Genomic DNA, 27,204 nt, shown 5'->3' on the forward strand with positions numbered 1-27,204 from the left:
AGTAACACATAAACAGACCAATTTTTGATAAGAGCGGCGGTTATACGTTTAGAATTTCCAAAGTCCTTGAGAAAATGCAAAAAAATCCGCACAATTCCCGCACAAATTTCAAAAAAATCGCCGCACATTTGCCGCATAATTGATAAAAATTTACCGCACCTTACCGCACATTTTACCTTTATAGTCGGGTGCGGTACCGCATAATTTCGATTTTTTTACCGCACCTAATATGTGCCTCTGCTTAAGATCAGTGGTTTAACCGTGCCTTACGTACCTTACGTGCCTGCGCGCGCTAAATAACCCCTGTGTGTTATCCGTGTCTTATACTCTTAGACAAGGGACATACCTTATTGGACATATTAATTGTCCGGACAAGTTAGTCACGGACGCCCAATCAAAATTATGCAATCAAAATCACTATACACCCTCGATCATATGATAAAAACACAAAGCTTCAAAATATACTTTTTCTGTTTGAGATTTGAATAACGCTACTGTAATGTTCCAAATTATATTTTACATGTTTTTTAAAAATGTGTATAATCACCTTAACACCTGCTACGTTGCGAAAATTGGGGCAAGGAACCCCGAGGAACAAGTAATCTTCCATAAAAAAGGTCCGTAAGAAGATTGCCACTCTTATACGATGGAATAGGGAAGAACGTAATTATTAGATTTTAGCGCTTAGTGCTGGCAAAATGTGCAAAACATAAAATGTCCATGTGATATGAACTGTGTCGAATAAGATTTATCAAGTTACCAAATTTCACAGCCTTATAATTCATAACCTAACTCCTATTCAAATTTAATTGAAAAGAGGGGCGGCGAATTTTTATCCCTGGGTTATTTAAGAACTGCAGCCTGGAGATAAATCTTAACAAACGGTAAATTACATTTTCTGTTCGACGAGATTTTAACGATGAATCGCTTAATAAATTCCTTTTCTAGTGTGTTCCGTTTTATCGTATTTATATACGTTATAAATTAAACGATTGTTTTAGAGTTCACCATTTTTACTTAAACTTAAAGTTGACGTGACATAACTTAACATCATTTGTCGTCAATTAAAATGAGCTTTAACAAATAACCACTTAAGGTTTGTGAATATATTAAACCAGGGTTTTAAATATTACAGAATAAAATGAACGTTGGACCCCTGTCCATGCACAAGTGGGAGGAAGGCGATAATGAGGCTCCAGCTTGGCCCAAGTCTCTATCTTTGGTCTCCCAAAGTGAACCAGGTTTGTTGAATCAATGTAGGTTTACAAGTGGGAGAGTTACAATTAGAATTTAGGTTAAGATAGCCCAAAAACTAACATTAAATTCAAGTTTTAGGATAAGGTTGATAAATGATAACGGAGTGAATTAGAGACATACATCCACCGCTACTAAGTATAATCTAGACTGGTAAATAGCCTATTTATCAGTCGACTCAACCCTCTTCGTCACTTCAAGATAAATACTGCCCTTCAAGTCAAATTTCATTAGAGAGGACATAATTGAAAATTTGCCCTAATTAATTCTCAGATAAATGCACATATAATTTTGTAATGAAGTACGTGAGTGAATAGAATTGAAATTATCCAAGCCGCCCACACCCCACAGCCTCAATTCTATCACGTGCACGCTAGGAATAAAATAATGAATTGTACTTAAGTCAAAGACCCGTACGTACCAGATGAAGTGGTCGAGGTGCGTGAGTTTTTTCAGCCATCTTCTTCTTTAGGTTAGTTACCAGATGCTTTATTAGTTTATCGCTGCACGCTCTTCACTCTTCTCAACTAGCCTCAGTCTCCCTGTTTTCATCAGAATCTAATAAAATGCCGTTGAGCTCGGGATGGTGATCATGTCGTCGGATAGCCTCTTCAGCATGGACTTTGGTAGAATATGGCTTCAAAATGAGTTTTTCTCGCGATCTCTTTCAAAACTACGGTTACCAAAGCTGAAAGCTGTTTTTCTTCTTCTTTGATGACCCAAACACAATTACTTTCTTGCTCATGTCCTCCTCTACAGCCACACACTTTATTAATACAATAAAACCCTGATTTACCGCGCCCCGATTTAACATTCTTTTTTTTCGAAACATTCGACTTTATTTCCGCATTCTGACAATTTCAGATTTTAAAAGAGACAACATTTTACAAATTATACCATTATCTTGAAATACGAAATTTGACACCAAAGAGTTATGGAACAGTTGTTTTATTATTTATGGATAATGAATATGGTTATGATTAAACACTTCCATTTGACAGTCGAGTGGATTCCCATAGATTGCCAGATAGAATTGTTTAATCATAACCATATTATTATTAAGTAGAATGAAATTAGATTCTAAGCACATATGTTAAGATACGGCCGACAAAAAGTTCAGTTACCAGATTTCTTCTCGATATCTGCGCTGCTGTTTCTATTTCTTTTTTTCTGTGCTTTTTCATTCAATTTATGTCACAAGTGCTCCCTGTTGAGCAGCTGATGACAAAAATCCGTTGAGTCCGACCAGAAATGATAATGTAAAATTGTCCGTGTTGCAGCACCGATTGTAACCTTTAAACCGAATTATCTAGCGGGCGTGAGACGTTATTATATCACGTTGTTGAACTAGCAGCAAAACCTCATTATCATTCACAGTTAAAATTTGTTAATAACTTGGTAACGGGATCAAATTCCTCTTTTCGATTTCATTGGACAACAACCACAACAAAGTTCAGCTCTCTAAATTTGCGAGGCTCTCCTAATCGCAGTCTTATTCGTTATCAGCACCATTGTCGGTGTCCACACCCGACCCCCGCGTTGAAATTAGGGAAACAATATTTGACGGAATACTGTTAACATTTTCATCATTTTATCCTCTTAACACGTGTTATTAAGCGTGATGCAATTATGCAGTAATTAGTGTGGTGTGACGCAGTCTCAAAAATGCGTCATCAAGAACTGGTCGGTATGCAGTCTAGTGCATCATCACTTGACTCCTCAGGGACAACTGGATCTAATCGAATCATCCAATCTGAGGAGATAACAGATAACTAAACGTTACCCAGATCCATGTACCATCAAATCGTCTATAATTAAAAAAGGATTCGCACTAATATCTGATATTGTACGGACAAGTTCAGATTTTGCAGTTTTATTTGCTAGGTGTGGTGATCTTGAACATGTTTCTTTATCGGTCCATTGAAAGGTTATTTGCAAGGCTATACAAGTTGTAAGGCTAGTTGAAACGAATATTAAACAATACAAGCACAGTTTGTTATATGAGTATGATAATAACTACAGTAAATTTACTTTTATTAAAGACTTATATGATAAACTATGGCTTGTGTGGTGACACGTGGTGTGACGTCATGACACGTGGTGTGACGTCATACTACTGATATGCTGTCGTTTGCTTGTGTTAACCACTGATGGTATTATTCAACATATCTTTTAACCAGCCTTTTAATCGACCGATGACGATATATTATTAGGTACATGACCATACTAATATCCTTTTAAATCGTAGATGGCTCTAGATATTAAATGGCAGAACTTTCTTAAGAAACAATTTTTACTCTCATATCTCTTCTATAGAAAGTCTGACATTTTTGTTTTTCGTTAATGTTGCTATTTTCGTTTCATGATACATTTTTAATAATTATATGTATTTATTTTTCAAACGAGAACCTAGCAATTTACTTTAAGGGTTACACTCTAAAGGGAAAATAAACGATATTCGAGGCACGTCCTTAAAAGCGTGCCCTAAAAACTTCCAGGGATTTAAACGTCCCATAATCCCACGAAGCAACGATCACGTTCAAGCATGCCTGCTGAGTGCTGACCATACATAACGACTTATGCTACTTTTAGCACAACAACATATTGGATTTTAGTCGACTTCGCTAATAATAATATGATCTAGAGTCTACCATCGATTTCTTTCATTGATTTATTATAACGCTTAGTCTTACATTTTTAATGAATTAATGAGCTCAGTAAGTTGAAATTATAAAGAAACTGCCCAAATCAGGACAGGAGAAAATGACAAAAGCTAAAGAATCCATTGATATCGAGATAAGAAAAGGATCTTTGGTAGAAAATGGAGACGATGGGCCCAAAGAAGAGGTGGAGGCGTGGGGGAACAAAACTCAGTTCATTCTGGCCTGCATAGGCCTCGCTGTGGGCCTGGGTAATGTGTGGAGATTCCCTTATCTTCTTCATAAAAACGGCGGAGGTTTTGAATTTGTTTATAATATATTATCTGTTTACATATTCTATTATTGAACCAAGTCACCTTATATGACTTCAATGCCATAATATCTTCGAGATTTAAAAAAGTTATCTCACTCGATTAGTTTTCTGAAACACCCTTGCTTCAGACTCATTAACAAAATTCTAATCATGATTAAACACCATGAACTTATAAATATACTTATAAATAAACTTATAAATATACTTATAAATATATTTATAAATATACTTAAAAAGGTTATTTTTCGTTTCAGGTGCATTCCTTATCCCTTATTTCATCATGCTACTAGTAGAAGGTTTACCCATGATGTATGTGGAGATGGCTATAGGACAATACTTCAGAGGAGGAAGCGTTGTGTCTTGGGAGAAAATACATCCAAGTCTAAAGCGTTGGCCGATTGAGAAATACCCAATAAGTACTTTATCCATGCTAACGTTGGTGTCTTGGACGTCATAGTACATCGGTGGTGACCATTTGGACTGTCATGATCACCGTGGGTTGTGTACTTGCTTGAAGCACAACGTAGGCTCATATTAGGACATACATTCAGAGGAAGCAAGGTGGTCGTGATCTTGGATGACAAATAACTTATCCAAGTCTAAAGGGCGTTGGTACTCGTACCAATGTAGACATTGTATATGTCCAGCACCATATATCGCCCTATAAATACAAACATAAGTTATCTTATACATAATCACAATATCTTCAACAGGTGTGTTGTGTACTCTTTCTGTACCATTGACTTATATCCTATGGTTAAAAACAGTTGTCCTCAATTGTATATACACGGGTTATCATGCATTGTACGAAATTAGTAAAATTTTGAGGCCCCCAAAAAATGCCATTAAAAAAACGTCCCATTTTTTTTTATCACCCGTTGATTATACAATATCGTAATAGTACATATAAAACTGTGATATTCAACTTCGTATATTGTCTTCTAAAGTCACAAATAGTGTGTACGTCATGACAGTTGTGTGGTGATACCGTGTTTACTCTGTACTACTTACGTCATGCAGTGTTGGACTCATACTACTGGTTCTCTTTAAGGACCGTAAATCAGATCTTTTTTTACTGTGTCATTCAGTGTGTAACGTTGCTGTGTATTACGTCATGTACTCTATTAGTTTGTTGGTTTGAAGTAGTTTACTTGGCTCTGTTGCAGTATTTTTATATTTTAGACAACGATGAATAATCAAACGATCCAATCTAAACAATTATGTTTTCAGGACTCCACCTTATGCAGGGTGTGATTATACAGATGACGTATGCTGTACTTATGATAAAACTCTATACTACTGGTATGCTGTTGTTCTCAAGGTACGTACGGTAGTGTGGTGACGTCATGATACGTAGTGTGACGTCATGACACGTGGTGTGACGTCATACTACTGGTATGCTGTCGTTCTCAAGGTACGTAAGGTACTGGTAGTGTGGTGACGTCATGACACGTGGTGTGACGTCATGACACGTGGTGTGACGTCATACTACTGATATGCTGTCGTTATCAAGGTACGTGATGGGCGTAATATGCAGATTCTTTTTTTTAAAGCTTAGTTTTCTATTCTAGTTTAAGTTTGCTTGTTTTATTTATTTATTTTTTCTATTCTTTGTTGGTTGAACTATCTATTAATTAAAGGCAAGGTTGCAGTTATGTTTATTTATTTTTAAGGACGATGAATAATCATAATGATACGAAATGAAACGAAACAAAGTATTTATTACCCGCTGCTATGCGACAAAGATGTAATATAAAATATAATAAGTAAATAAATCGCTGTAAAACTATACACATTCGTTGACGTAGAGAATCATGAAAACTATGTAGCTGGCAGTATTTTGAGGAATAAGATTATTCCAACTAAGTTACTAAGCCATTCACTTAATTAAATGTTACTTATAATTTAGTCAATAATGTCTAACTAATATACATTTTGTATGCGAACATCCAAGACTGTAGTTTCAACCGTATCAATAAAGATGTTTGCCATTTTGAGATAGCGTTCCTGCCATGTCCCATTTGAGATAGCATTCTCAATAAACGGGAGAAGGACATGGCACAAGCTGTCAGTAATGGTTGGACATGTATTTTAAACAGTGATTATGTTGTTCTTAAGACTTAACATATACGGTTCCAATATCATTCCAAATAAAATCAAGACCTATTTCTTCCATGAAAACGTCAAATCGATAAGGGGTATCATTCTCGTTACTGACTTCATCGGAAGGTTCCCTTTCTGGTTGAGCTCTCTCACCAGACATATCCATGTTACGTGCTACATCCCCGTACACAACTCTCTGCTGCATCAGTAGAAGCATTTGTGAAGCATGACCCATCGCTTCTTGCTTATTTTCTATGTAGGGACCACCTGTTTCGTTAGGTGGTGAAACTGGAAACAGCCCCCGTGTGATCATCCAGATTTCATCGAAGAACATGCTCATTTCAAAGATCAACTTGTCCATGTGATCGAGAATAAGGTTTTCGTATATGGTGCTGTGCCTCTTTGTCTGATCTATTATCAAGCGCTCCGTGGATTCTAACATTCCCTTAGTCTGCAGTCTATCAGCAAAGACATCTTCTACTTCTTGCAGGTATTCGGCAGACTCGAAGTAGTCCATATAAAGTCTAGGACTACTACCTTTAATTATTTTATTCGTCAGAACGTCTGAGTAAGTGTCCATGAACTCTTCCTCGAGCAGTTCGGAAACACCTAGAGCCTCGAAACCGTAGACTAAAGTACCAGACGTCGTATTGAGAAATTGTGGCGTTTCGGTAAGCAGTGAGAAGCAGTTCCCAATCACGGTTCTTTCTTCGCGATAACAGAAATCATGCCTGTCGATCTTGCTAGATAAAACTTTCGGCTTCCTTATATTGTCCCAGACCTCCATGACATCAATCTCGAACATGGTTCCATAATAGGCGATAGCAATACCTTGCCTGAAGATGTCCCGGCAGTAATTAGCGCAATCAAGAAAATCCGAACAATTGTCAACGGCATCGTTAGTGAAAATTCCTGCAAGACGTTTATCGACGTAAACTACCAATGTTTCTTCCAAGAATGCTAAACTCCATGAACAAGGGGGCAGTGTTTCATCACTAACGCACAGAGGTGCATCAAAGATTGTTGTTTGAAGTTCCTTAAAAGATCCACAACCCTGCAACGAAACGCTTACCAAACCATTATGGTATCCGAGGGTGAGCAACTTTGTAATAGGGTAAACAGCTGCCTTAGATTTGGAAGAATCTATAGAAATGGCAAGGACATGTTCTATGTTTGATCGATCCTGTCCCTCGATCTTTAGCCCTTCCTCGTGCTGTTTTGACATGAAAGTCTTCGAGTTACTTTTGAAGTAAATGTTTGCAACAGAATTGTTGAAGTTCATAGGAGGAGACTTAATGGAAAGTCTTGGATGGCCACTAGGATTTCCCTTGATTTCAATCTCGGAGAGGGTTAGGTTTATCGGAACGGATTTTCCCTTGTATCTATCAATTTGAATGAAGATTCTGCTAGCAATGTAGCCACCGCAAGAGCTTGTCAACTGATAATCACCCTCATAATCGGTCAATCTTGACATTTTCGATTCATAATCAACCGGGTCACAGGCTATTCTCATATCAAACCATTCCAGCGACACTCGAAGCTGGTCGATCAAACGAGATTTGTCCCCTCCGCTGACAGAGTTGCTTACATGCATGATCACGTGACCAATGTAAATATTATCTGGTAAGATTAAAGCAATCCAGGTGGGAGCCTCATCTGATCCAAGAAGTGAGCAGAGGGTCTTCGTGTCTCCATCGAGAAGGTTGTGGGAGGGGAATACTTCAGTCTCTGGATTATATCCAAAACTTTCCATTTCTCGTTGTTGATCGCATATCCTCGTTTCTGGCATGTCATCGTTCTCAAATAAGCAGAACTGAAACTTAATGAGTTGTGAGGTTACAGCCACAATGGGATGCACATTGCTAGTTTGTATTAAAGGAAATTCTTTTGGATGACTGTCGGAAGCTCCTAAATCTCGTTTCATCTCAGCAACTGCAGCAACATCCGCTCTATATATATAGTATTCTCCAGTTACTCTAGCCCATGTTGGGGTAAATTGAGTTCCAATTTCATCCGCTGTGAAGTCACGGGAGTCAGAGGTTAAGGTAGGCTGTTCCCGCTGCCGGGAGTCAGAGGTTAAGGGTGTCTGTTTCCGCTGCCGGTTACCCGTAGCAGAGGTTAAGGGTGTCTGTTCCCGCTGTTGGTTACCCGGAGCAGAGGTTAAGGGTGTCTGTTCCCGCTGCCAGTTACCCGGAGCAGAGGTTAAGGGGGGCTGTTCCCGCTGCCGGTTACCCGGAGCAAAGGTATAGAAAACTTCCCCTTTGTCAGGGAAGTTAACGTGTTCCATTTCTCTCCTAAAGTTAAAGGGAATGGTGGGATCAGCAGGAGCATCTTCTAATCTTGAAGGTAATGGTAGGAACTCTTCTGCGGACTTTGAAAAACCTTGCTGGTCGACATTACTATCAACCAAAGACTCACGATGATAGTCACGTTTACCGTTTTGGTATATAGAGTAGGAACACTCTACCCAGACAAAGAAATACAACAAACCAATCATGTTCTCAGTTAAAATAACTGCTTCGTGACCAGAAACAACATTAGCAAATTTGGTTGGATATGCTTCCCTTCTAAATGGATCTTGTCGTGCATAAGATATCTAAATGGTCCTTAAAATCCATTTCATCGTTTCCATTAACTTGATTTAAATTTCAGGCGACACCATCAATTGACGACACTGGAAACGGTCCAGCATGGCATTTAGTCATCTTTCTGATTTTGGCGTGGATAGTTACGTATTTGTGCGTGTTCCAAGGCGTGAAGAGCACTGGAAAGGTAAAATGAATCTAACACCTAAGAGATCTTTCTAACAGTAAATCGATTTTGATTGCTAGAAGCAAAGACGATTTCCTCGAAAGCAAATTATATAATAATGAAAAGTATTCTTAATTATTGTATAGCTGAATTTAGTAACACCTCTTGTTGATACACAGTAACAGGTCATTCGGCTTCAAATAATTAAAGTTTAACCCCAAATAGATAAAGTTTATGATATTTATAAATCTCCCATCAAACTCTAAAACGCTTTCTGAGAATGGTTCAGCTGTTTCTAACCACTCAATTACAGGCAGCGTATTTCGCGGCAACGTTTCCCTACGCTTGTCTCATTATCTTACTGATAAGAGGGGTAACACTAGAGGGTGCTGAAATTGGACTCAAAGCTCTCTTTACTCCTCAGGTGTGTTTGAAGTGTTGTTTCCAAAGCAAATTTTAGGACGGCGCTTAAACCTTATTTTACAGTTCCAAAGTTATTGTTAAAGAAAATCCATGAATTAACATACGAATCATTCATATCTACTCAGATTCTGACTGCAGTTTAACGGTAAAATTATCGTATTTCAGTGGGAAAGGTTGGCAGATCCAAACGTTTGGATTTCCGCAGCAACACAAACATTTTTCTCTCTTAGCCTGGGTTTTGGAGCTCTTGTCGCATTCGCTTCTTTCATGCCTTACAAGAATAATATTACTCATGATGCTATACTTGTAGCAACAGTCAACTCTTTCACATCGGTGGGTTGAGTTTTATTTGCATTTAATATTATCTATATTATATTTTAAACTTGACGAAATCCCCCCGGCAACTGATTTATAGACAACTTCAATCGACATTTTATTGGCAGGTTTTAGCCGGATTGTGTATCTATTCCATCCTGGGATTCAGATCGTTTAAGACTGGGGTATCAATAGATGACGTGAGCGCTGGGTCGGGACTAACTTTTGTTGCGATAACCGAGGCCGTTACTCAGATGAACGGAACGCCCTTCTTTGCTTTTGTTTTCTTCTTTATGCTCTTCAATCTGGGTATCAGCAGCCAGTTTGGTAAGTTTGGGGTAACTTGGTGATACATTTTAGAATTTCTATTATTATTGCGACCCCCACTGTATAATGATCTGAAACAATACATAATACATAATACATTATACATTATACATTATACATTATACTGCAGGGACTTTAGCAGGGTTGGTAACCCCACTGTATAATGATCTGAAACTCTTCGGAAAAGCGAGAAAAGAGCTATGTGTTGCTATTTTAGCGATATTTTTCTGCCTGATAGGCTTACTATTCACACCTGGTAACGGAGAATACATGTTACAGGTTAGACTTTACATCTGAGCGCCACAAAGTGGAAACTGCTAACTAGATTCGGGACTCTTAAACTTTTATCTGTAATTCAATAATTTTAAAACCTTGTGTGTTTAGAACTGAAAGTGAACACATAACATTAACTGCATAATCTGAGTCACATGAGTAAAGTATCGTCTAATAACTTAATAAAGATAAATACACCTTGCAGTTGTTCAACAATTTCCCGGTGACAATGCCCCTGCTAGTGGTGGGGATTACAGAGATCGTAGCTACTGGTTGGATATTCGGCATAGACAAGTAAGAAACTAAAGAATACTGTTACCATGGTTACATCACCTCACACTGACCCCACAATGCATTCCTCGTATATAATACCTAGATCTCATATCAATTACATAAGTTCTCAATTCTCATATCAATTACACAGTATGAAAATATTTTGGGAGAAATTTAGTGTGTAATACCTAATCACCAACTCATCTGAAAATCTCAGTTTCGATAAAGCCATAATAGACATGACAGGAGCACCATGCCCGCTGTACTTCAAGATCTGCATAAAGTATGTATCCCCTGCAATAATGGTGGTTCTACTGGTGTGGCTGATGGTCTCCTCTATTATTTCCGTGGATACTTATCAGGCGTTCGTAAATTGCAATCCGGTAAGTGCAGAGATTTTAAACCACCATTTCAATTTGAATCGGCTATAATAAGATACAACTTTAAGTTTAATTGAACTATGTACTTACAGAAGACCTGCATCAGTTAAAGGAGATATAAAGGTGCGCCCTGATATTCCAACAGTACCACTTTGCAGGACGACGCAGCACTGAACATTAACAAGACGATGACGTTCACTGTTGATAAGCCGCTGCCAGGCTGGGCCCGAGCGGTGGGGGGTCTGATGATTGTAGCTTGTGTGCTCCCCATAGCAGTGTACGGGGTGTGGAAACACATGACCTGGGAGGAGATCAAGCAGGCTATTAGTGGACGGTAAGTGGTGGGTGTGGCTGTAGCTTGTTGGTTGAGTAGTTTTCATCGAGTAGTTGGCGTTGAAAGTTGATGGTGATTTTTCAAGATGCAAAATGCTATATGCATATTGCATAGCAACTTTAAATACAAAAGTTATGCTAATTTCTCGAGAGAGCTAATTAATCATGTGGATTATTTTCAGCCGTGTGTACGTAATAGGGGAGGCATCCAAGAGCAGTGTAACTGTAAGCCCAGCTGATGTGAAGGTTAATTACGCAGCTCACGATGACGGGAATGAGTACAATAACCCAATCTAACTGGGTCCTTCCTGGCTCCCCCTGTATCGTCAGGACGATACACATAGTGAAACGATACACATAGTGAAACGATACACATAGTGAAACGACCGATACACATAGTGAAACGACCGTGGGGGTCGCAACGTGATACAAGTCCTTCTTAGGGTAGGATATTATTCAGTAGTGTTAGAGATCTGACTTTAAATGCTGATATCTGACTTTAAATGCATGGTTTTTTTGCAGCGATGTTGAAATAAAAGAGTATTATATAGAGGATGTGCCGAATATTCTAGGAGCATAAGTTTGACGCTGAAGGTTTTGGCGAAATTTTAAATTTGCGAGAAAGAAAAGGTTTTACGCCATTTGAACTGGCTTGACGACCTAAAATAGCATTCGGTCAGATATTTGATAGGAGGGAATGTGATATAAAGATTTATTTGTACCAATTTTGATATTTTTCGACCTTAAGAAAGTTTTTTTCAATTCAATTAGTGATCAGAACTTAAAGAGAAAAAAGGCAAATCGTTTCGAGAAACATGAATCTTAAAATGTAAAGTATTCTCATTTCTCAGTCAGACATAATACAGTCTTTGATTTCCGACATGATATCTTTTAACATGCTGATTGTACATAACATATCCGAGTTAAACCCGGACTAAAACATGAAAATGTGCTTTATAAAATTGATTAGCTCAGTCAGACAAGTAGCAACAGACATGAACTAACGTTTGGTGATAAGTTTTGTCGCATAAAATATAAAGTATCGCACATAAAATAATACTGATAAACCACATGCGTTCAAGTTTCACTCTCCAGCGTTAAAAGTTGAAATTACAGCCGGTTCAGTGGTTGATTGACGATGTCAACCCTTCCAGATCGTTGCTCTGTAAAGCAACGATTGCGAAGCAAGAATGCTAGTTTGCGCGGCGCGTCGAAGCGGCGAAGTCCTCCAAGTTCAGTGGCAGCTTTAGAAAACATTTCTGATCTAAACTTTGGAATCGTCATTATTCTGAGTTCCGAAGCCGGCGTAAACTTTGGCAATGTTGTCCAATTCGGAGTCTACGCTGCCCTTGTCCAATCTGGAGTCTAAGCTATCGTGATCCGGACTTTTGTTGACGATGTTCAGTGCACCACCAGCAATGTGTTCAGTCATCTGTACGATTACTGTCGGCCACAGGAACAGACAGATTATGAAATCTGTGGAACATTGTTATTAGCTTTAAACTTACTGTACGATGTTTTCTGGCAAAAACATAATAAAATTCTCCTAAATCTTTAAAATTAAGTGTCCAGTTATTTATGCACATAATCGGCTCTAAACCTGCAAATTCTCTGATACTTCTGAGACTTATAATTTTGTATCATGGGGATAACCCAGTCACCAGTGGGCCATATATTCACCCTCAGGTGCAAGTTATCTCAGCTAATAAATACCCTAAAGACTTCTTTGTGACCTTAAACGAAGCAAATTTAATTACAAGTTATCAATAAACATGTTTAGTAATACGATTACTTAATAAAACATTCGTTAACTTTTTCTGTTTATTGCCATATTTAGGCAATATGTTTATTGATAACTTGTGAATAAATTAGCAGATTCGGTTTTGTCTAAGACCACCCAGAAGTCTGTAGAGTGTAGGACCTCTGAGCGTTTTTGGTTGTTCATGACTGGACTACTAGTGTCAGTCATTGATTTGAACCATTAATGTTATCAGTTATCAGATCACGTTTTGAAATTTAATATTCCGATGAAAGAAGGGCCGTTATTAGTATTATCAGTCCACCTGACCCAGTACATATTAACAATAAAACATTATAGAGTGTCTCCTAAAAACCCCAATTATGACTGACCTGCTATCAAGTTGCCAGGGATTTTGCAGGCTATTCTGAGAAGCACTCGTGCCCCAGTGACGTAGAACACGAAGCCGAGGTAGCAGGTCCAGGCAATGGAGGAACTACCTGGTATCCCGAACTGTATCTCTATCGCGTAGAAGACAGGTAACCCAATCAGAAAGATGGAAAGGGTGATCTGGCGGGGGAATGTCAGTAAATACCAACAAGATTAAATTTAAAAATTGTTACAGGAAAGTTTCATGATTAGGCAATACCCAGATAGATAACTTAAAGTTAACTGCACTGAAAATTAAAATAAATATTTGAAATAACTGAATAATATATAAGGAGGCATAAGTTTCGGGGTGTGATTACTGATTAAAATTTAGATTTCTTGTACCTGCCACAACTACACTAGTTACCATGACAACTACACTAGTTACCATGACAACTACACTAGTTACCATGACAACTACACTAGTTACCATGACAACTACACTAGTTACCATGACAACTACACTAGTTACCATGACAACTACACTTGTTACCTGCCACACGAAAGCGTGGTCGTTCCCGTTGATTCTAGCCAGACACTTGCCGCAGTTGTACGGTCCAAGGAATATGTTCTTCAGCGTCTCTTTCATCAACCTCGGCTGTTGGGTTCAATTTGGTGAAGTCTGTATTTTCATAGGACCCACTCTATAATGCAGTAGGTAGTGACGTCTCTCAATTCAACAAACGATATGTTACTTCGTAAACTTATATACGTACACAGTCAGACAAATGTTCAATTGGACTAAATTTAAGAATAAAATTCTCAACTTATGGTGAGGCTTTATTACCTGCCATGTGGTGACGAAATCCAGTAAACCTATAGAGAAGGCAGGGTCCTCGTAATTCTCACCCCCTTCCGCGATCCTTGCGTCCTTGGTAAGTGCCACGTATATCGACACACACAATATATTAAGAATGAGAGTGTAGGGGAAGGCAGCCACTATACTAGCGGTCTGGATGGCCACTAGAGCTGACTCACCGCCTGCTGCGAGGAGGGAGGTTGCGCAGGCCCCTTCCACCATCGCCCAGAATATTCTCTGTGAAACTGGTGGTTCCTGCCAAGGTACAAATTAGTCAGTAGATAAGTACGAAGGAACATAATTACAACACTGATTACTGTTATATATTGTTATATATTACTTAAGGTTGAAGATTCAAGATTGCCAAATTGAAAAAGAAGATAAATTTGAGATTATTAATTGATATTCCGGTAAGGTCATCTGCAAAACAGTGGACCCTGAAAGTTCATCAAAACAGTGGACCCCGAACCTTTGAAAGTGGCGGGACTAATTATTATCATTCATCACGAATTAAAGGGATGAAATACAATACGAAATGGCACTGAAGCATTAATAAGTTGACAAAATCCAATTTGAACGGTCTATCTGTGAGACTCACGTTATCACCGTTGCTAGCCAGAGTGTCGATTATAAGAGACCCAGAGTCACTGCTAGTTAGAAGGTACAAAAACAGTCCTATCATGGATACCACCGAGAGAACAGTACCGTAGATGTCTCCGTAGGATGCCATGAGCAGGAACCACATAGCCTCCTTGTCGTGACAAGATAGTCTCGTTATCTGCTGGTTGTTGAGCTTTAGTGTTGATCCGTACAATCTTGTTCCGTCTATCTGAGGGAGTAATGATATGTGTCGTTATCAATTGGTTATACTGCTGATTATTATATCTATTAAATGACTAGGGTGGTTACGTCCAAGTAATGTTAACATGCAAAGAACCAACATTATGAATGAAAACTTATTGAGCTCTCTCAGCTTTCTCTATATATCTCCAGAGAATGATGTGGGAGCTTACATTGTCTTTCAAATCAGCAAAGTCGAATTCAGTTTTGTTGATAATTCCCGTCGAGCAGGGATTGCAACCCCCTTCTGCGCATATATATTCACCCCATTGCTCTTTGTCACCCAATATTACTGAAAAATTGATACATAATAATATTAGACTCGGTAAAATCTGACTGCACGACAAATAAAATACACAAAAATCCCTCTCAATCTAACAAAAATCATTTCTAATTTTATAATAATAACGTCAAATTTCTCCAAAAATACAGAGGCAAAGGGCTCAAAATAGAACGACAAAAATTACAAAGCTTACGATTATCCCCCATGGCAATTTCAGCTTTCGCGACGTTCCAGTTAGGACAACAGAGCCCATGTTGAGCAGCGACACGTTCCATCTTTATCCCTGAACCCCCGAAGACAGTGATCCAGAAGAACGAGAACAGGACTGGGGCGGTGAGAGAACCTTGTAAGAACTCTCTGATGGTCCTGCCACGTGATATCTTTGCAATAAAAGCTCCCACAAAAGGACTCCAAGCTATCCACCAGGACCAGTAGAACACTGTCCACTCGTTCATCCACTCGCTCTCTCCGTCCGAGGTGGAGTCCACTCTAAGCACACAATTGTTACTATAGTTACACTACTAGTTACCATAGTTACACTACTATTGTGAGCAACTTTAATTAATCAATTACATAATCTGCTGAAATCTTTTTTAAAGTAATGCCTGCAGACTTCTTAGAAGCTGAAGAACATAGAGGCAATTAGACATTCCTTAGAATTATTAACTCCCTGATCGGCATGTATCTGTACGATATTCCTTTATTGCCAATTCTGCAGAAAAAAGGTCTACTAATGACGAATCGTCATTGATGGACCTTTTCTTCTGTAGAATCTGCAATAAAGGAAACATTGACGATATATAAACTTTATCCTGGACCAAAATACATGAATTAATTTGATTTTTGTCTATTGAAAGATTATTTGTTTCTGAAGGTCATTTGTTTTGTCTGATTAATCTCCGTACGAGGTTATAAATTATCGTCCCTTCTTATAGTTAAAACAATATTTACCTTCCCCTGTCTATAGATCCGTGACTGGGGCTCATTTGTTCGAAGGCGTCAGTGTGGGTACCAAGCTGGATGATGTTTTGGATGTAGTATCCGAGCGACTGAAATAAACTTTCATTATCCACTAATTCAGATTTATTCAGATTTCAGATACCAAGCTAGAGTCCCACCTTTGTTTTCAAATTTCAAAGGTTTGTACATTCTCAGAGTTCTGAATTAATTAAAAGCAGCTCCTAGGAGGTGATAATGGCGTCGTGAACCGAGGGGAGATTCTTTCGACCCTAATACATCAATACATTTCATATCAAACAGGACAAATTGCAGTTTAATGATCTAGACAAGGCAGCTTTAATTTTTTCCCTTACTCTTGCCGAAGGCAAAAAGACCGTAGGGAATAAGTAATCGGGTTTGGATATATGAGCTTTTGAGGTGGCCCGACGGCCCTGCGTTGATGACAAAAGTCTGCTCCTTCGCAATATAGAGCACTCCCCTATAATTATGTGTATAGGAAGCGTCTGTTATGCTGCGCGCGACGCTAGCCATGTGTTAATTAATTACACTTACAGTGAAATCCCTCCTTCGCAAAGTTATTTTCCTAAATTTTCTGGATTCATTAATTGTTGATGCGCGGCCTCTGTATTTTTTGATTTTGAGATACGAAACAGGTGATGCATCTTAAGCCGCACATAGATGCTAACACTGGACCTTTGTAGAATGTAGAAGAGCGAGTGCTTCATCCGGGATAGTTTCGCGTATTGAGAGTGAGATGGAGTTAAGAAAGTGCTTAACTTTGTGGATGAAAGTGAGAGCTTAAGTATTAAATGTGAACAGCTGTAGATTGTCATCTCTGTAATTCTATTTCATGAAACCTGGGACTACTGATCTTATTCCTTTTATTGCTTGTTTAAAATAGTATATACGTTAAATTAAGATGAAAAGCCCCTCCCTACCAGAGACCAAGTCAAAATCAAATAATTCGACTAATAAAGTTTTGAGCCAGCACCTGAATGAAGAGGTTGAGGATGTACTGAGGCTGGTCGAGGAACATGACAACCAACATTAGGAACACCCCTATCATGAAACTGGCTTGACTTATCCGTCTGATTCCCCTTCTCAATCCTGAGAGAGTGATTTGTTATAACTTTATAACTTTATAATGTACATTTTGTTAAATTTATCTAACTGTTTCATCACTTTTTATATTGAAATATGTTATCAAATTTAAGAAAGTCTGCCAGCGCAACATTAAAGAGATTATAAATGTATGACAGCTGCGATCTACGAGTTCACTTTTATGAAACACAAATTATGGCCATGACACATGTAATTGTGGAAACATTTATCAATATCATGACAGCTTGATTGACGATCATGAAATTGAAACATTAATTGAAAACATGAAGTGTTAGTATGATGGTGGTAACATTATAGTAACTATAGTAACATTGTAGTAACCATGGTAACATTATACAGTAAAACCCCGATTTACTGCAAACCCTGATTTATCGCAAACCCCGATTTACCGTGGCTATTTCCTTCCCCCAAATAGGGCTTAACATGCATACTGCCTGAGAAAATGCTGTAAGTCCATTTTTTCGAAATTTGAGATATTGGTACACACATTTTCAGGAGAAGGTTCTCTACAACTTAAGCTATGAACCACGTTATCAAAATACTGTTTTAGCTGTCACGAAAGGCAGTAAGTCACACAAAACCTCACAATTTAGCACATTATCCCAAAACCTTCCCTGAGAAAAGGCAATAAGTACATTTGTACAGCAACTTCTCTGAGGGAACGTTTTCTGTTCCCTGAGAAAAGGCAGTAAGTCTAGACTTTATTTGTAGTTTTTATAGTTTGTGGCCTATAACTTTCACAGTTTTAGTTGTATCGAAATAATTTCTATGTGGTCGTAATCAGCTCAGCAAGAAAAAAAATGTTGGTACTAATATTTCAAAATTAAAAGAAATATTATTTTCAAAATTTTTGAACCTGAACACAAGGGTCCCCTCTTGTCTCTTGTGTGAATTATTGAAAAAATTTTTGAAAAATTTGTTGCTTTAAGTATTGTATATTCAAATATTTTTCCTAAATTAATGTGTCTGACCGAGTTGAATACTATGCTGTAAAAATTATTCCAAAATATTCGATATTTAAGAAGTTATAGGCTTTTTGAGCGATAAATTATCTATTTTTCGTCAATATTACTCACTTTTAATGCACAGGAGGCCCATGACATAATTATAAATTTATATTGCAAAGATATGATCAAAAATATAGAAATTTGTTGCGTTGACTTTAGGAATCGCTTGAAATCGATCTGATAAAAGTCCGCAATTCCCTCAGAAAAGGATGCAAGTTCAATGCAAATGGAAAAATAGTTTAGTTATTCTGGAGAAAAATTATTTTTATACATCAGTGTTGGTATGGCGAATTTATGCTTTTAAGCATGTTTAGGACATATGACAATTTATTTATGCATAAATGTCAAATTTTTTTCCCCAGGGAACGGCAGAATAATGTGAACAAACAAAACCCCGATTTACCGCAAACCCCGATATACTGCAAACCCCAATTTACTGCGGTTGTTTTTTTCCTCCCAAACTCCGCGGTAAATCGGGGTTTTACTGTAGTAACTATGGCAACATTAAGACATGAAGCTGCAAATAAGGTTACTGTGGTATTATGAACATCGTTAGTACTGTCATGTACCTTGAGGGCCTGCTTCTCCTGGAAATTACATATTTTTCTCTAATAAACAGAATAATCAAGTAAAACGTCTCTGTCGGACAAACAAATTAAATATAGTGATGAAGGGCTAAATTTGGCAAGACGAATCCGTGCACTGCAGTCCGTGCTTATCCAACATTACATAATATACTGAACACAAAACGTGGTTATTTCGACCAATATTAAAGTTTAAAGGTTTAAACGTACCGCTCACTACGGAGATGGTAGCACAGAAGGTGATACTCCAGATAATTCCCATCTGGACCCGGGTGTGGACTGGAATACTCGGGATCAAGAAGTTTAGTCCTGCAGAATAATAAATTGCAATCAGTCATAGGATTATATCCGTTCTCTTAGGATTATATCCGTTCTCGTAGAAATGTCGATACGTTATTCAGCTATTTATTTCCATTAGAATCTGTCTTCACTGAGTCTATTCAGAAACAATCAGAAATTTGAATAAAAGAGCTGTTCTCTTAGGATTATATCTGTTCTCTTAGGATTATATCCGTTTTCTTAGGATTATATCTGTTCTCTTCGGATTATATCCGTTCTCTTAGGATTATATCTGTTCTCTTAGGATTATATCTGTTCTCTTAGGATTATATCTGTTCTCTTAGGATTATATCTGTTCTCTTAGGATTATATCTGTTCTCTTATGATTATATCTGTTCTCTTAGGATTATATCTGTTCTCTTAGGATTATATCTGTTCTCTTAGGATTATATCTGTTCTCTTAGGATTATATCTGTTCTCTTAAAAGGATTATATATGTTCCCCCCTTTATTTCTATTATCATGTAGACATTTTCTCAGGCTGTCCCATAAAAGCTCCAAATTTGCTTCACTAATATAATAGAAATGTGTGATTAGGACTCAGATCAGTCATTTAGTTATTTTAGACTTTTAGAGTAAACAAGCTTTTGACGGACTTATAAATCATGAGTCCAGAATAGGAGAGTAATATTATATTGCCGGTCGCTTTTTTACTTGCCAATTGCATTTAATCATATTTCACATATTATCGCATACGAAAGATTTATTTTCTTTACACTATAAATATACAGTTGCAACCAATATCAACAATATAAATGATAAAAGCGTCGCAATTCAATTGATGATAGTTTTAAAATTAAGCATTTCAAAAACTATAACTTAGTCAAAATTATATTTCAATCTTAAAAAGCGGGGTGATAACGGCTTCGTGAAGCAGAAAGCGTTACATATAATTTTGATGATAGAAATAGTAAGTACCTGCATTAACTTGAATAGCTCCTAAACCAAGACTAGTGCACACTCCAAATATGGTAGTGATAATAGACAGAATATCAATAGTGTCTCCCAACCAACCGAATATCTGAAAACAAAGTTAAAATTATTAAAGCCGAGATCCTGTAACTGTAAGGTTTTAATAGATTAACAATTTTAGGATCAGAATAACATTACGGCTAGAATTGATAAGAAGTTGAATAAATAATATTGACCGAATTAGCAAAATAAAACTCACTCGTTCACCGATGAGAGGGTAGAAGCAACTTTTCATGGTCAAGGGTAAGTCCCATCTAAATGAGGTAAAGGCCAAAATAATCCCAACCACGCAGTACACAACCCATGCGTGCAAACCTGCGATTAAATTTCTAGTAAACAGCTATCGTTTATTCTTATATCGATTTATATATCAATTTATAAAATCAAGTAATGACCAAATAGCCCCAATCGTCTTTAATAAATTAACTAATATACTTTATTTACTGAACAATTGCTTAGAAAATATACTCTGAAGGTTGGTGCTGATCAGTTTACTAAACCTGGTAATTGATATTGAATATAAATAACATTAATTATATTCGCGGAGATAATTTTTATTGATTGCTAAAATAAAGTTAACAGTTCTCTGTTATGATACTTAAAAGGTTTGAAGTTATTATGACAATTAATCTGTCTGTTTTAAACTTGATCAATGATCATTCGAATGTCAGAAAGGCTTCATTGTTGTACGTGTTCCTGTTATAGAGGCAAATTATTTATTAGTCGCATTCTTCGTAATATCACGAAGAATACGTACAGCTGTTGTTGTCAACATATGAGTATATGCTGACATCAACCTGTACGTGTTTTAATCTATTCATTACTTGAAATAGGATTTACCATGAAGCCTTATAGGAGTAGAGAGTCAAGGCAGAGAAGATATCGGACACTGTTTTGCGGATGACATTGCTCTGATAGCGGATACTGTAAAGGAAGCAGAGTCGCTGATGCAAAAGGCAGAAAGGGTTGCTGCTACAGTGGGAGTTGGGACTTAGAATGAATGAAGGTAAAACCAAATTCATTACTCAGAACATCAAGAATCCTGGTACCATCAAGTCCCTGGGTAACAGCACAATAGAGCATGTGGAAGACTTTACTTACCTGGGTTTTAGAATCAGAGACAGTGAGAGTGATATCAGGGTTAGGAAAGGAAGAGCATGCAGATTGCAGGGAGCAAACAACTTTGGAATTCTAAGCTTAGGAAGTATATCAAGATCAGAGTGTTTACAGCACTTGTCGAGTCGGTGCTTTTGTACGGTTCCGAAACTTGAACTATGACGAAAAGGCTAGACTTAGAGAAGATGGTTGATGGTTGCTATACGCGAATGTTAAGAATGGCCCTTTACATCAATCAATATCGAGACCATGTCAGCAACCACAGCCTGTACAGTGAACTTCCCAAAGTCAGCTCCAAGATAACCCAACGAAGGCTCAGACTTGCAGGTCATGCTCATCGACATCCGGAGCTGACACTGAACAAACTGATCCTCTGGAAGCCGAGTCATGGGCATACTAACAGGGGGCGACCTTACTTAACACTACTAGATAACCTAAAAGCAGATACTGGGCTGAAGTCAGTAGATGAGATAGCTAGACTGATGGAGGACAGAAAGCTGTGGAGAACTGTTGTCAATGGATCTCGGGAACACGTCTACCCGCCTTAAGTCAGTAAGTCAGTACTTAACCTGTGCGTGTTTTAATCTATTCAGTACTTAACCTGTACGTGTTTAATTCAGTGCTTAAATTGAGATTAAATTCAACCAACTATGTGTTAGTATACCTCTACCTGTTTTAAATGTGGATATTCGTGATGGATCGAGTATGGTGCAAAACAATGAAAATCAACGTAATTTGACGCACTTTAGCGATGCAAAGTATTATTCATGCTTTCATGGCTACTACCTACCCCAATAATAAAATGTAATACTCATGACTACAACGTACCCCAATAATGTAAAGTAATATTTGCATGGCTACAACTTACCCCAATGATAAAAAGTAATATTCATGGCTATCTGTGCCAGTGTGTTGTCAGGCAAGAAGGCGTCGTTAACGAAACGGTTGTTTGGTAGAACATCCGAGATCGTGTAATGACGGAGAGGCTCTGATACGCTGCAGGGATAAATAATTATTAATTATTAGTAATTAGTTAATAATTATTCATTGATAACATGGCAGTAATTGACAAACCAATTCATACCCGTCTGTATATGATGTTAAATGAAAGCTTGCAATGATTGTTGATTTGCGTCACGAAATGCAATTATATCTAAGTTTATTTTTATAAATTCGATGGCATTTAGGTATCACAAGTGTGCCGATAGGATGTCAAATTGAATCGGTATATTATATTTGAGTAAAGGAAGGTAACGTAAAGATCTATTCTTCTATTCTAAAACCTGAAAAATATCCCTATTCAGATACCTGAAAAAGAAGAGGCCTATTCCAATACCACAAGCGAATAACATAGAAAACCACTCGGCATCTGAAAACTCTGGCTTGTCTTCGTCTTTACCTGGAGTGACTTGTGGATTAATGGGAAAATATTACATAACCACAACTTTATTTACCTTCGAAAGGCGGTTAAACATGCATAAATTCATATCATATTTTTAAAATTTATGTTGGCTAACATTTCGAAACATTTGGAAACATTTGTTCTGCACAGCTAGAACTAAATGTATCCCTTTTAATTTGAATTGAATGAAGATTTGTACTAACCGAGTTTCATGTGGCCATATTTGCTGAAGTAAAGCCAAATGATGAATATAGTCCGCATATCTTGTGATCCGATATACAGCCAGGTAAATATCTGAGTAATACTCTGCTTTAAGTTAAGGAAAATCTTTTCCGCCTCTGAAAAAGGAACATGTAGGTGTTAAGTTGAATCATATAAACGCAGCAAGACCGTGAGTCATGACTGTAATTACCTTATCGGACCTTATTTGTCCGGACATTAAATGAACGGACATAATTATGAACGGACATTAAAATGAACGCTCGAAGGCATTCAAAACCATCAGAGATCCAAATTTGTTCATGTTTTTTTGGCGTTTTTAAAATTTTAGCAGATTATTTGTAAATCAATTTTTCATACAATAAGCAAGAAAATCAGTCGTTAAGCAGTAAAAATGTCAAAATATCTGTCATATATCAGTGTCTATGATTATAAAAATTGTTAAAAAACAACAGATACGAAATATGACCGGATTTGATGAGCATATCAATTATCAAAGTCATTTTCGTCAAATGGGTTATCGTGCATTAAATATTTCATGCTTAAAGAGTTAAAGCATCAGTGATAACCGCTTTTTGAAAACAATTTTTTTGTTACACCACCTCGGTCCTGCATTTCAGTGTAAATTTAGTAATTCCGAAGAATTGAACGAGGAAGCCGAAGATCAACAAAGTGATTATAAATCAAGAGGCTTGCATATAATGAACATATTGACACGGGTGCAGAGTTGAGTCTGTAAGGAACCTAGTAGTTTCAGTTCCTTGTTTAACTTGCCGTACAGCAAGGACATCCACTACTTTAGCCCGGCGAGGCACATATCTCACTCTACAACTCCATGACAAATGTTTCATATATACTAGCCAAGTTCACAAGATATATCCTTGTGTTTGAGAAGCGCTCGTTAGAACTGCTTCCTTTCCCTTCAGTATCCCACAGTCTCTCGAGTTTCGTAACTGCCAGAGAACTCTCTTAAACAATTACTAGACTCGGTGATTATAAATCAAGAGGCTTGCATATAATGAACATATTGACACGGGTGCAGAGTTGAGTCTGTACGGAACCTAGTAGTTTCAGTTCCTTGTTTAACTTGCCGTACAGCAAGGACATCCACTACTTTAGCCCGGCGAGGCACATATCTCACTCTACAACTCCATGACAAATGTTTCATATATACTAGCCAAGTTCACATGCCATAATGCGATACTAAGAATATTTAAATTTGATAATAACTTGTTTTTCATTAATCCAATGATATAGTTTATTCCAATTCCGTTTTATTTGAACGGACATTAAGATGAACGCTAGGACCTCCAGCGTTCAATTAATGTCCGTTCAAATAAAGTCCGATACGGTAGTTAACCGAGTGTCAGCCTCAATAAATAAATTTGTTGCTGAGTATTCAATATAAACTGATATATAAATTGCTGACAGTAGCAATCTGGCTAATTTTGAGTATTCAATATAAACTGATATATAAATTGCTGACAGTAGCAATCTGGTTACTTTTGAGTATTCAATATAAACTGATATATAAATTGCTGACAGTAGCAATCTGGTTACGTTTGGACACTCAGCATCTGCACTCACCGTTTGGTTGGAGAATGCACCAGATGATAAACATAATGATAATGAAAAGGGAGGCGAAGGTAGTGAGGGGATTTAGTCTGACGGTCAGGATTTCGTACTTGGGATGCTGGTATTTGAACCAGAAGTTGGTAATCTGAGTCCGCTCCCGGCGGATACACATACTGGTCTTGTCGTCCTGAAAGAGAGAGGGGTCTTAGCTGAGGAGACAACAAACTGTCTCGTTAATGTGGCGCTGAAAATGGGGTCATTGGTTTTTAATGTCTGCAGGTCCTGTATATCTGATTTGTCATTTTAAACAGATATTTTCATAGCTAAACTCGGTTGAATGAGCTAAGTAGACAATAAAGGTGGCAGGGGTATCAAGCTTTATTTATAAAACAATAGGCATAAAATGCAATTTCTTACCGAAAACATGTTGAGGCCGGTGTTTAATCGCCTTAACATTTCGGAGATTAATGTTAGGGTACACGGACGATTTTATTCGATGGTAGGCTTAAGAAAACAATAAACGCATGAAACGCTAGATCCACACGACAAACACAGAAAGAACGGACTTTTAAAAAATTTACTAAGAGGACATAAAATAGTCCAGAAGAACCGGTAAACACTAACAATCTAACACTTTTATGAACTCAAATATTATCCCTACTACCGAACAAAGAAGTCAGCTAGGAACGCATATCTAAATTACATGCATGTGTACGTTAGGGTACCATCAAAAGCTAACATATACTATGAATTGTAACAACATGGTGCAACATTATCAAAATAGAAAGTTTAGCTTGAACACTTTTGTAGACCGCGATAGACAAATCAAGTACGTTTGATTTTCTATCTTTATTTGATTTACTACTTACGTCTTACATATTGCTACATATTCATGATTTCGCATGAAAAGTCAGAGCATTAATAAGCATTATTTTAGAATCGAAACGAAATTAACACAATAAGTGACTAAGTTTTGATAAAGTAAGTAAGTTATGTTCAACGCGCCAGGGGAAATATTTGACTATAATTCCAATGTTTTATGCAACTGTAGTCGAACAAAGATCCTTTTAAAGTTTTTATAGGCTTGAAGCCTGGGGCCTGGCTAATTTATATTATACTAACGGGTCAACGGACGATGAATGACTAATATAATTTCAACGCTATAATTCAACAAACGATTTGAGTATATTTATGTCTTCGTCGGTATCACTATAGAAGTATATAGAAGATAGTAGGAATGCATTTTTAGTTTTATAGCTTCTACAATATAGATTCTAACTAGCTCGTTTCAATGCCGCCATGAATGACACAATTTGGAATTTCGGAAAGCCGAACGACAACTTCAAGGCAACGAAATTCAATCGAATGTCAAAATGTTTTGAGGTCTTAGTACCTGGTTTAACAATATTACAGACTAAAAACTGTTTGGAACGAAACCACATGCAGTGATAATACAACTAATGGTAAAATTATCAGTTAATTACAAATGTGCATGCATCTAAATGAGAATATTAACTAACCCAATTTGCGGCTAATTCCAAGTTGCTATACTTCCGTTTCTGAGAAGCGCTGGAAGGAGTTAGGTACTTGTCGTCCGCCCTTTTTGTCTGGGGAGACAGTGCATTTTTGTCTTTGTGCAAACCATTAGATTTTTTGATTAAGGCTTCCTCAACAAGTGCGCCTTCCTCATTGTTTATGGTAATGATGGTGGGTACTGAGCCCCGTGAGCTCGTAGATCCCTCTCTAAGTGGCATATTGACGGGGTTTCAGTAGTTTGAGTATAATTCAGAGCTTTATTCGTATCACCAAAAGAAAAGTTGAAAACAAACACCACCCTCTCTGAGTCTTTAGAATGGTAATGATAACGCCGACGCCATAGGTCCAGTGGCTGGCCTGTAAGGTATTGGAGTTAGGGGATTTTAAATACTGGTTTATCCTGTATAACCGCCAGGCTCAAGACGTCTTGATCATTTGAAATTGTGGGGATTAATTTAACAGACATCCTCAGTTTGTTAGATGTATTGAGGTGCTGGTCAAAGTGCACTGATTTAAATCGAATACTTTAATGACAAGAACGGGTTAAATCCAGCTGAACTAGATGCTGTTAGACAATTTTGACAAGAGGATATTTAATCAGAATTCCAATCCTGTTGACACTGCAGCAGTAATTTTACAAGAGAGTACTATAACAGGTTTAACAGGTTTTGTCTGAACTCAGAAGGCCAATCTGTATTATTTAGAAAATTTTACAGTTACACTCGAAATCCAAAAAATTGTGATATGAAATGATATTTTGAACCGCTAGGTACCTATACCTATGTAATGCGCACGTGCACGTGAAGATGAAGAATTCAGATGACATACTACTACTACTATGACATGAATACTGACAAACTTTGGAACTCCACCCCTAAA

At 37.5% G+C, this 27,204-nt stretch overlaps 2 protein-coding genes across 4 annotated transcripts in view; one reads left to right on the forward strand and one right to left on the reverse strand.

Moving 5' to 3' along the window:
* The first annotated feature begins 1,139 nt into the window (after nt 1-1,139).
* On the forward strand, nt 1,140-12,149 carry LOC134825924 (sodium- and chloride-dependent transporter XTRP3-like). The gene is made up of 13 exons (XM_063838124.1): nt 1,140-1,241; nt 4,007-4,210; nt 4,482-4,662; nt 5,458-5,548; nt 8,983-9,102; nt 9,395-9,505; nt 9,670-9,837; nt 9,948-10,146; nt 10,277-10,425; nt 10,625-10,713; nt 10,910-11,075; nt 11,231-11,406; nt 11,588-12,149. The coding sequence occupies exons 1-13, from the start codon at nt 1,142-1,144 to the stop codon at nt 11,700-11,702; spliced, it is 1,869 nt and encodes a 622-aa protein (XP_063694194.1). The 5' UTR covers nt 1,140-1,141; the 3' UTR covers nt 11,703-12,149.
* A 60-nt stretch (nt 12,150-12,209) lies between these two features.
* Nucleotides 12,210-27,204, reverse strand: part of LOC134826777 (trimethylamine transporter-like) — a 31,321-nt gene continuing 16,326 nt past the window's right edge. Inside the window, exons 2-18 of one of the 3 annotated variants that reach the window (XM_063839277.1) lie at nt 26,310-26,682; nt 24,802-24,976; nt 23,199-23,333; nt 22,902-22,992; nt 22,462-22,589; nt 20,677-20,792; nt 20,424-20,526; nt 19,378-19,476; nt 17,446-17,561; nt 16,446-16,543; nt 15,688-15,983; nt 15,385-15,503; nt 14,970-15,200; nt 14,360-14,626; nt 14,066-14,170; nt 13,536-13,713; nt 12,210-12,881 (exon numbers count right to left, since the gene is read on the reverse strand). In XM_063839277.1, coding sequence (XP_063695347.1) covers nt 12,670-12,881; nt 13,536-13,713; nt 14,066-14,170; nt 14,360-14,626; nt 14,970-15,200; nt 15,385-15,503; nt 15,688-15,983; nt 16,446-16,543; nt 17,446-17,561; nt 19,378-19,476; nt 20,424-20,526; nt 20,677-20,792; nt 22,462-22,589; nt 22,902-22,992; nt 23,199-23,333; nt 24,802-24,976; nt 26,310-26,543 — 2,703 coding nt within the window. In that variant the 5' untranslated portion in view covers nt 26,544-26,682 and the 3' untranslated portion in view covers nt 12,210-12,669. Of the gene's footprint in view, nt 12,882-13,535; nt 13,714-14,065; nt 14,171-14,359; nt 14,627-14,969; nt 15,201-15,384; nt 15,504-15,687; nt 15,984-16,445; nt 16,544-17,445; nt 17,562-19,377; nt 19,477-20,423; nt 20,527-20,676; nt 20,793-22,461; nt 22,590-22,901; nt 22,993-23,198; nt 23,334-24,801; nt 24,977-25,206; nt 25,378-26,309; nt 26,683-27,204 lie in introns of those variants that run through there. The other 2 variants (XM_063839289.1, XM_063839283.1) reach the window with 2 other exon arrangements.

The sequence above is a fragment of the Bolinopsis microptera genome, chromosome 1 (genome assembly GCF_026151205.1).
Source record: "Bolinopsis microptera isolate Bmic1 chromosome 1, MBARI_Bmic_1.0, whole genome shotgun sequence".
Taxonomy (NCBI): Eukaryota; Metazoa; Ctenophora; class Tentaculata; order Lobata; family Bolinopsidae; genus Bolinopsis; species Bolinopsis microptera.

Coding starts and splice junctions, on each gene's coding strand:
- LOC134825924 (XM_063838124.1), top strand. CDS start 1,142: ATGAACGTTGGACCCCTGTCCATGCACAAGTGGGAGGAAGGCGATAAT. Junction 1,242..4,006: donor GGTCTCCCAAAGTGAACCAG/GTTTGTTGAATC, acceptor TGCCCAAATCAG/GACAGGAGAAAATGACAAAA. Junction 10,426..10,624: donor ACGGAGAATACATGTTACAG/GTTAGACTTTAC, acceptor TACACCTTGCAG/TTGTTCAACAATTTCCCGGT.